General features: G+C 41.1%; 1 protein-coding gene across 2 annotated transcripts; it reads right to left on the reverse strand.

Moving 5' to 3' along the window:
* Positions 1 to 6,204: 6,204 nt before the first annotated feature.
* On the reverse strand, positions 6,205 to 9,534 carry LOC135592569 (protein IQ-DOMAIN 25-like). 2 transcript variants are annotated; one of them, XM_065082099.1, is made up of 4 exons: positions 9,068 to 9,534; positions 7,544 to 7,940; positions 7,105 to 7,359; positions 6,205 to 7,005 (listed from the first exon to the last, which is right to left on the reverse strand). In XM_065082099.1, the coding sequence occupies exons 2-4, from the start codon at positions 7,925 to 7,927 to the stop codon at positions 6,355 to 6,357; spliced, it is 1,290 nt and encodes a 429-aa protein (XP_064938171.1). In that variant the 5' UTR covers positions 7,928 to 7,940; positions 9,068 to 9,534; the 3' UTR covers positions 6,205 to 6,354. The 2 variants fall into 2 exon arrangements, with proteins under 2 accessions (XP_064938171.1, XP_064938172.1); XM_065082100.1 differs by lacking the exon at positions 9,068 to 9,534 and having other exon boundaries at positions 7,105 to 7,311; positions 7,544 to 8,168.
* Between the last annotated feature and the right edge of the window lie 664 nt (positions 9,535 to 10,198).

Here is a 10,198-nt window from a genome sequence, read left to right on the forward strand (position 1 = left end):
AATATAAAAAATAAGCATAAATATCACATCACATACATAAGCGAATAAGAGGCCATATTTTTCGAATGAATATATAATAATAAAAAAAAAGGGAGCTGTCCGAAAACAAAGATAAAGATTGATTATTTACGACGGATATGAACGAAAGGAATCCACGCGAGGGTCGCGGCACGGGACCCACAAATGATGTGGCTGGCGTTTATTCCGAGGTAACTCTGCATCAGTGGTCATGCCAACGTCGTGCCGAAGTGGGACCGCAGTTGACTGGAGGAGTCCATCCAATGGGAACATTATTTTGGTAGTCAAACGTCAAGGAAAAGTTTAGAGGGGGGTTTAGATACACACCACGTAAGTCCACGGTGTGTGGCTTCAACACGTGGATAGCGATTAGCTGTCCACGTCACCACCAGGAAAAATTAATCTTCCGATTCCACTTTATTTTAAATTAAAATTAATACTCTTCCGATGGATGAAAAATGTATTATTGTTTAGAAACTTAGTTGTTTCTTTTGCGTGTATGCTATCCTCGATCAAAACCTCATGTTATTTGGATCTAATTTATTTTCTTTCATTATTATGAGTAGTGAATCAAAATCACTTGTATGATTTGGATAAACAATGATAAGCATGTTTCAATAATTGAATAATTGAACCGAGAGAGATGGAAGGCCGACTGGTATTATAGAGGAACGGAGTTATCTTACGAATGGGGCCCATGTGTGCGTTTTGTTCTTCGAAATGATTAAGTTGATGTGGAACCCCAGACATAGTGCGAGCTTGCATTATTTTGATTTGATTCGGTGACAAGGACACAACACCATTGCTTGCATGCAGCTCAGACGTGACCAGACCGTAGGCAATTGTTATTGCATTGATGTATTTGTTTATCGAGAAATATGATAAATCAAATACACGTATGAGAAATATCGGTCCATGTTGGTATAGTTAATATTGCCAATGTGAAGCTTAACAAAATATTAATTAATAATAATAATAATTTGATATTATCGATATCGAATAAATTAACATTTATTCTAATGTATCGTCAGTTTGACATGTCGATCCAACGATTTAAGTAATAAATAATAATTATTATTGATTAAATATGTGAATTGAGAGAGTTTTTTGAATCGTACATTATATTTTTCTAGAATTACTAAATTAAATGAGTTTTTGTCGCTTAGATTTGTAAGATGTCCTGTCAAACCTACTCATCTCCACGTCAGACTTAAAAAGGATCGACAACCGAAAATATAAGTTAGCAACACAAACAACACATTGGAACTTTTTTTTATATGTTATGTGTATGAGAAAATCAATACGCCATTCCTAATTAATTTTAAATATTTTAATTTATTGATATAATATCGGTTTGGCTAATAAAGAAAGTGATGTTAGATATGTTATTCTCTTCGATTTTAATTATCGTCTTGACCTTTTAATATTAAAATTTATCTACGACGATAATAATAATAATAATAATAATAATAATAATAATAATAATAATAATAATAATAATAATAATAATAATAATAATAATAATAATAATAATAATGATAATAATAATAATAATGATGATGATGATAATACCTTACTCTTATGAGACTTTTATTTTTCTTCGTGTCAATCCATATGGGATTAAATGTGTACTAAAAAAAAAATTTCCTGAATCGAAAATATTTTTGTTTTCTATTTTTTTTTGGCCTTTTCTATGTCCGACTGCAACAGCACTCCCAACTGTATATAAAATCGAAGCATTTCTTATCGAATAACTATTGGGCTACTTGCACAGTGAGAGATGGCTTCATAAGAGAAACCTTATTTCATTTAATGTAGTCGAAACCCTAATAATCACGGCAAAGCCCAATGTTAAATTGATTCGTGACCCGAACGGTCCGGATAAGCCCATGCCATGTCTTCTCATCTTGCGGCTTATTTCGAACTAATAGGGTACTATTACTAATTAACCCTTTAATCTTGTGGCTTCCCACTACCAAAATAATTACACAAACGGTTAGCAACCACTAATTGCTTAAGTATTTACCTAAATGATAGAATCGAAAGACTCCCAACTAAAAAAATAAAAAGAAATATGAGAAAAATCTAAAGCTCAATAACTAATTGTCGGATATATTATTTAATTATTAGATGAATCTCAAAATCTAAATAATCAAAATTTTATATTAACATAAAATAAAAAAATAAAACCCATTAATTTTAGTCTTACTATGAAAACAAAAATATTTTATTATGTCCTCTCGTTTTTGTGATGGGATTCAACTTTCTTTCGGAAGTCGGAATTCTGCTTACATCTCGCAAAAGAACAAATCAGATCGATGAATTAATGTCTAAATCCAATTTAAATCGATGAAATTGAGATGTCACAATACTGCACAAAAGATTAGAGAAACAAACATACGGTCCCCTCTCGACGACGTGACCTTATTGGCAGAGGCTTTTTCTCCCGAATGAAAATTGAATTGGGTTCTTCCAAGAACATTAATTTGGTCCCCCATCCCTATTTCCACGTGTCCTAAATCCTTTCTTCGTACCTCTTTCCTCCTCTCGTTGGCTGCATGCTCTATCACCCACCCAGAATTCCACGTAACCTTATTCATTGGACTATATATATATTATATATATATATATATATATATATATATATATATATATATATATATATATTCGTCGATCTTGCAATATAAGAGAAGTTTGATGGGAGATTTGTGACATTTGTGAAAAGTTGGATGTCGAATATGTATGTCAAAAAATTGAGATTAATACTCAAATATGTATGTCGAATATATAAATTAAAGTTTATTTTAATAAGAGAAAAAAAGGTATGTCGACGAGTAGGAATGATTCGGAGCGCCGTTCATTTGCCTTCTTCCTCTCGACGAGTCTGGAATTAGGGTTAGTCGTCCGCCCGACTCTTCCCTATTACGACGATCATGAGATTCTAGTGCTAAAATTCGGGGTCCTAGACGTCCGGTTCTTCCAATTCCCGAGTGGAGTAGCGAGATTTCTATCGTCACCCTTCCCTTGTTACCCTGTCGTTCGTGGAATTGAAGGCCTACTCTTGCACGTTGCAGAAGAACGCATGGCTTCTGTCGCCGAGGGGCATCAGAGGGCGAAAAAAAAGGGGAGGTACTTGTTCTTGTGAAACTTCGGGTTTATTATTTGTTGTCATTCTTGTGAAAGTTCATTCTTAGATAAATTCTCTTGTGATGTCCGTGTCTGATTACAGTATGATGCTTCTGGTAGTTGCCAGATTCCTTGATTAATTTCGTTAAATTGAGTCGGCGATCGTTTCTTTTGAGAGCGATCGCAGTCACTCCTTTTTGTTGGAACTGGAGGGCGAGATAACCTTCAAGGTGTTCGATGAATTACCGTGTTGCAGGAATTAACTCTGTTTTGTCAGACGGCATAATGCAATCTAAATGGTCAACTCTTTCCCTAACCCATGACCGTGAATCAAACTTTGAGGTTTGAATAGAGACACAAAGGGAATTTTGAGATAACAAGGGAAAACTCACAATAAACACGTTGAAGGATGCTATGATTTGCTATTCTCTCGAGAGCAAGCTTTTATTTCACAGAGGGCAAGAACAGTTAGTTTCATGGTCACATTTGAGACCAGCGAATATAAAGAAACTTGTTTTTGATTGTCAACCGATACTTTAGAGCATGGGGGATAACTGGTTGAGTCAGATCTCAAGTTATTGTCCAAGTAATTCAGGATTGTTATGTTGTTTATGTAGGCCTAGCAAGATAAGATGTATGATATCGCCGATGGTGCACCGGTAGGTAGTGAGTTCGGTGTGAATTCATTTAATGCTAAATTTCCATTTTGAACCCCCCAATTAAGAAAACTGCAGCTTTTGTTTTTAATCTGGATTAGAGACTTCGACAAAATATGCGGAAAGATTGAGTTGAGTTCGCGTACGGTTACCTTACTGATCTTTACCTTCTTGATATGATTTACTTCTTAGCAGAGCTCATCTATGGAATCACAATAACCGATATCACTATTGACTGCTGAATGTTCATGCACTGTTACATGTGCTTTTATGATTCATTGAGATAAAAGCATGGATCTTTCAGCTGGTGTCACATCTACATGATGGGAAATTTATCCTGAATGACACTAACATGAAGCTGATGCCGATATTCTAGAGGGATCTGCTAACAGAGATTGTGGTTAGCATTCAAGCTCGATGTTTAGGTAGAGAAGCAGGAGTGTGCACAAGAGATATATCGAAACTCGGTTAAAGTATGAAATCAATGTTGAAGAATAAAGATTTAAGAAAATAGAGAAGAAATGATGTCCATAAATTTTATCATTTAAAAAAAAATGAATTTCTGATTTTATGCCTCTTCCTCCATCTCTTGAAGAAATCTTGCAACTGCAAACCCTGAAAATCCACTACCATCTCCTTGAGGAGACTAAAAATTTGGTGAACAACCTTGGTTTAGGTTCTCTTCGAGAGAGATAGGACAAAGGAAACCCATTCTTTTTTGCTCCTGTCTTCCTGATTTCTTTTTTCTCAATGATTGATTGGATGCTGACCCTCTGCTGTGGCAAATAAGTTCTCCTAACTTGTTTGCGATTTTTTACTACACTTGTTATTAATTTATATTTAGAAGTTCTTCCAAGATTGGATGACATGCTCTTATACGTTAACCATATCAGTCTCATTTAGCAACAGGTCTTTTTCGTAATCATTATTCGCACCGCTCATGTGATTAAATGTGGTTTGTCATCATCGAAGAGGACACTGCATGTCACAACTTGTAGGTGCTCAGGACCACCATATCTGAAAATGCTTGGTGATAAATTTATGTTCAGTAAGATCAATTAATTTGAGATTGCAGAAGACATTTACTCATAAGCACTTTGACATTGGTAGATCTTCCTTCATCTTGGAAGCTTATCCAGATATAATCATTATTATAGAATACATGTTCATGAAAAACAGCTTCTTTGATTGACAACTTTTCCATCCCCAGAATCTGCATTGATGGAAATTGTGTGTGTTAGACTACCCCATTGTAGAATAATTATAGATAGGATAACTGGTAGGTTGATTTTATTTGTTTATGGGTGAGTTATCTGTAAGTGCAGTATATCCCGAATGCAATTACTTTATTTTAAGATTGCGGTATATCATGCCATTTACATGACTTCCCTTAGATTACCTATTTCTTAATCACCTGCTGCAAATTCTTTTCGTGAATATCGTGTTTAGGCACTTAAAAAGTGGTGGTTCATCTTGTCTTATGTGCATAAAGATTAGTACTCTCTAAACTTTCTGAATCTTTTATTTCATAAAGTTGATTTATTTGGTTGATTGTAGTATTGCAACTAATATATGATCGATTGAGTTTCTCTTGGTGGATCTATACAAATAAATTATGAAATATCTCATGGTAGATCCTGCCTGGCATTTACTTCTACCCATCCATTGTGCACCTGCCCCTTCTGCTTGGGTGCAGCTCTTGATATATAATAAAAACGATGTTGGCTAATCAGATAGGTTCTTCCGAAAGATTTTAGCTCAGAACATATTGGTTTTGTCCAAGAATTTAGTAGGTCACTTAATTAAACAAAGTCACTAAGTTAATCCATCTTTTAGTTGCTCTTAAATCACACATGTACACTTCCTCTTCAAGAGGAATCAACTCCCCCTGCAGGCATGATATGTGTCAGCCACATTTAAGACAAACACTTGGCACACATTTATAATCAATTGATCGATGAATAGAATTCCTCATAAACTTAAGGCGAATTTTAGATCAATGTTGTTGTCAAGATCAGGATCGTATGGTAGAGATTTAGGGAACTCTGGATGGACCCAGTTGTGGATTGCTTAGAAATCCTAGGAAAGAAAGAAAAATTAAAACTATAAAATAATCCCATTCAAGCCCTATAGAATTTTTTGGACTGGATTACTTTAAAACGATTCAGTATGATTATCTTAGAAAGCAATCTAAAATGTAAAGTCTGGGTCTAGCTTCACAATTACTAAGTTTTAGTGTCTCATAAGCAAGGCATACTGTCAAAACTAGCTCAATCAACAAGGCTGTTTGTACTTATGACACAAGATGTTGGTTTTATCCCGAGGACCGAGTTCCTTCAAGTTTTGAGAACTTCAACAGTAGATTACTGAAATTGGCATGCTGATATAGATTCATAAAGGAAGCTAAGAACCAAGGTTGCAGCAAATTTAGATCAGACCAGGAGAATCTACAGATCCCTTCCTCTACACTCACAATTCAGTAGCAAGGAATAGTTCAGAGGTTCTTACAATTCCAAGAGAACCTCTCCCAAACCAGTTTGCTTTCACTACTGACTCACCACATGCTATCCAAGTAGTAATCCCTGGCTGCCTCCTTCACCATCTTGGCAGTCCTATTAATCCTTCCCACCATCCCATATTTCAAATTGCAATAAGCTTCGTGTTCTTGTAAGGGAGACCAGGTGTCGCTCAGACTAGTCCCCGGCACGGTCTCGTTTGCGTACAACTTCTTCCTGCGGCTGGCTTTCTCTGGTCTCTGCTTCGGCGTGCTCTGAGGCCTCACCTTTGCCGCAGAGGACGATGTGTTTGCCATGTAGTTCGGAGAGTTCGCGGGGCTCGGAGTATGCCATACAACCACATCTGCGGTTATGTTCATGTACCTCGGTGGAGTTTGTGGGTTGAGGCGAGGAGTGTTTTGTGCTGTCTTGGAGCAGGGAGATCTTTCAGGGTTTCGGTAATAGTGGTAGTCTCGAGAACTCCGGCAGCTGGGGATGGAGAGACGAGACGGGATCTTGTGTGCGAGTGGAGAAGAAAGTGGCACCGTGGGTTCCTCGAGTGCATTAAAACTAGAAGAACCTGTCCTCCTGAATGACTTGGACTTGAGTTGGAAGGTATCCATCTCCACGATCTTTGGACTCCTATCGAGGCCATGGCTCTCTTCTGATCCCGTAGGCTTGCACCTTGCATCTCTGACATTAAACCTTTCCTGGGCGAAAGAGAGAGCAAGAGGAGAACACAGAATCAGAGGATGGTGGTCGTCGATTGAAAGGTAAATACCACTAGTGTTTGAGGATCTCGGTCGTACGAAGGATCTGCGATGGCAGACTTGTGCGTCGAGTCTTCGACCTTGCTGGGGCAGAGCACGAGCTTCTCGAGGCCTGGCTACAGACTGAGCTCTTACAAGAGCTCGCAGTCTGCGGAGGGTTATGGCTGCTTGCTTCCTCACAAGGTAGCCTCTGACTAGAGCCTGCAGCTTCACCAGCGCTTTGAGAGCTCGAAGAGCTTTCTTTGCCTGCGTCACAACAGGAACGCCAAATAGATATAGGACCTGATGCCTGGGCTAGCAAACCATAGTTAAAGCATAAAACAGGTATAAGAAACAGCAATAGAGGAGAGAGAGAGAGAGAGAAAAGAAGACTAAACAAAGGACTATCCAGATTCAAATAACTCGAGGATAGAATCAGATGAGGCGCTCGAAGTGAAAGGTGGGATCTCTTCACAAAGTCTACAAGATTTATCCATACCAAGTAACATCTGAAGGCTGTCTGAATCTTGACAGCAGCCCACCGTTCGTAGATGCCATAGGGCGTCGTTCTTTCTGTCCCAAGGCTCTTCAGTCGCACCATCGCCGCCTGAGCCGCCGTCACCGCGGCGCTGGCAGCGGCCGCAGTGGCTACCGCCACCGCTATGGCGTGCTTGCTCTCCTCCTCGCTGTCGTCGTGGAAGGTGCTCAACCACGCTGCTGTAACAGGACTGTGACCCATGCTTGCGGCTTGCTGGGGTCCGGCAAAACTCCACCTCTTTCGATCTCTGGTGTCGTGGCCACTGGTGCTGGCATCGTCCTTTTGACCCTTGGTGTCCTTCTTCCCTCCCAGAAGACTCCTCAGCCACCTAGCAGCCCGCCCCATCGCCGAGGAGCTCCTACGGAGAAAGTGAGGGAAAGGAGTGAATCAAAAACTACAAGTTAGGGAAGGCATGACGCGAGGGGGTCTATTTAAAAGTTGGGAGATGAGCATGGCGGTGGTGGACAGCTAGAAAAGAAGGCACCAGCAGCAGCGAGAAATCTTCAAAAAGAATTAAGTAACCTAAGGAGTTTCATGGAAGGAAAAAGAGCTTGTGTAGGAGATGAGAGGGGGGGGGGGGGGGGGGGGGGGGGGGTAGGCAGATATGTGATCGTTGCACTTCCAACAGTAAAAAGACGCGCTATGGTGAACATCTCGTGTCTCCCAACATTCTCCCCTCACTCGGATTTATCGGCCAAAAAAAAAAAGATAGTATGGGGTTTTTTGTTTTTTTTGTTTTTTGTTGCCTCAAAAAAAAAGAAAGAAGGTAGATAGGAAAGGAATAGGGCCCATCTTAAACTTGTTGAAGGGGAAAAAATTTAACGTCGTCGTCCTCCTCCTGCCATCTGCGGTTGTTCCCTTCTCCCTGTAGTCTTCATCTTTGACTCGGCCCAGCTAGAAAACACACCGCTTTGTTCCGCTAGAAAACACGACTCCATACCATGGAGGTGTGGAACACACCTCAAAGAACGAAAAACCCTGGACCTTTCCCCTCTACTTAGCAGGCAACGCTTCATAAAATGACAGAGGTAAGCGACAGCAAGTAATAAAACTGAGCTCAATGCTTACAACAATGTCGGAGTTTTAGGCCCGGTTTGCAGAGTAACACTCAGTACGACCTCATCGTCTCTCTCTCTCTCTCTCGCTCTCTCTCCCTTCCTTCTGCTGATAAATATCTCCTCGGGAAAGATATATTATCTCAAAGCTCCGGCCTATCCTAACGCATCGCAGCTGCTCTTAGACGACAAAGCCAAGAACAGGGGAGCCAAACCAAAGGGCTGCCCGCTACTGTGTAGGTAGATGGATACACACACGTCGCTCGAGAAACAAGGGAATGAGTTGTGCTTCTCTTCCCCACTACTTTTTATGCTTCCTTGCTAGCCTCTCTGCTTGAGACACCCCATCGAAACACACACAAACAGGGGGTGGAGGCTCGATAGAGGAAAGAAAAAAGAAAGATCCTGGGTTTGGTAAACCGTATCTTACTCTGTTTAGTGTGAGAGCCCTCGTCGTCAGGCTTCCCCCTCAGAGGAGATCTCTCTCTGAGATGATAAAAAAGGGCTTGGTCAAAGGGGTCGGTCGCAGAGATCCGCAGGGTATGGCAGCAGTAAAGGCCCCAAGGAGGGAGTGGTTCACTAGTTACTACCCCGAGTAAACGATATGGTGTGTGGGTGTGAGCTACGCCTCCACCTTCTTCTGCTTCTGCAGCAGCGACGTGATGATGTGGTGCAGAGGAAATGGAGTCCCGGATTGAGATTTCAGGCTACCTTGGATGGGGAGAAGGGAAAGGGAACATTTTATATGGCTACAAATGGGTTGTTTAGACTTCCGATGCACTGGTGACGGTGATGATGTAAACCCAGCGGGAGTGGCGAGGACGTGGGAAACGGCAGCGTAGCATCCTTCGATGGATGGGCATTGAAAATTCCAAAACCTGGAGAGTGGAATTTGACATCTTGCGTATGCTTTGTCTCCTTCGTCGGCTAAGCAAACAGCAACTCTGGCAGCGCACCGTGCCGACTCCATTAGATGTGACTTAGCTCCTAAACACCTCACTCATCGTAACCCCAGTGTCAGCCCGGTGAGCCTTCCCAGGATGCAAGAAGTCGGCATGGCCATCCAAAGTTTAGTCCTCGCAATCGATTGGTTGGATAAGCACGCATTTGTCGCCCGAGAGGTGGAAGAATGGGCTCGCCAAGGCAGCTACGGCGGAAGCATAGCGAACAGTGGTGCGCGGGTGAAAACAATAGTCATAATAATCGTGTGGGGGATGGTGCCGAGTCACGGGCGACGTAAACGTGAGCCTCTCCTCCTCACCGCTGTAAAGACTCGAGGCATTTGGAGAGTGGGGGCAGTCATTGCAGCTTAAATCACGGGCGGGGCACGTGCGAGATGGGTTTTTCTTGGGTTGGGTTGGTCTCATTAGCTGCCATACACGTGTTACACATTCGCTGCACTGCTGATCCACAGCATTGGGATCCAAAGAGACCTCCACCATAATTATCTTCTCTCCTTCTCGCACTCCGGTTTCGCAGTAGCCGTCGGATCATCTGGCCTGATCGAACCACGACAAGTTAGGGATGTCAAGGTGGTGGCGGGCCCTCGATTAAGACACAA

Source organism: Musa acuminata, chromosome BXJ1-9 (assembly GCF_036884655.1).
Source record: "Musa acuminata AAA Group cultivar baxijiao chromosome BXJ1-9, Cavendish_Baxijiao_AAA, whole genome shotgun sequence".
NCBI classification, from domain to species: domain Eukaryota; kingdom Viridiplantae; phylum Streptophyta; class Magnoliopsida; order Zingiberales; family Musaceae; genus Musa; species Musa acuminata.

What these genes read in the sequence shown, in the direction of transcription:
- LOC135592569 (XM_065082099.1), bottom strand. Translation starts at nt 7,927, where the DNA reads ATGGGGCGGGCTGCTAGGTGGCTGAGGAGTCTTCTGGGAGGGAAGAAG. An exon ending in CAGCCTTCAGATGTTACTTG is followed by an intron (nt 7,360 to 7,543) that starts GTATGGATAAAT and finishes ATGGTTTGCTAG; the next exon opens with CCCAGGCATCAGGTCCTATA. An exon ending in TCTGCCATCGCAGATCCTTC is followed by an intron (nt 7,006 to 7,104) that starts GTACGACCGAGA and finishes TCTTTCGCCCAG; the next exon opens with GAAAGGTTTAATGTCAGAGA.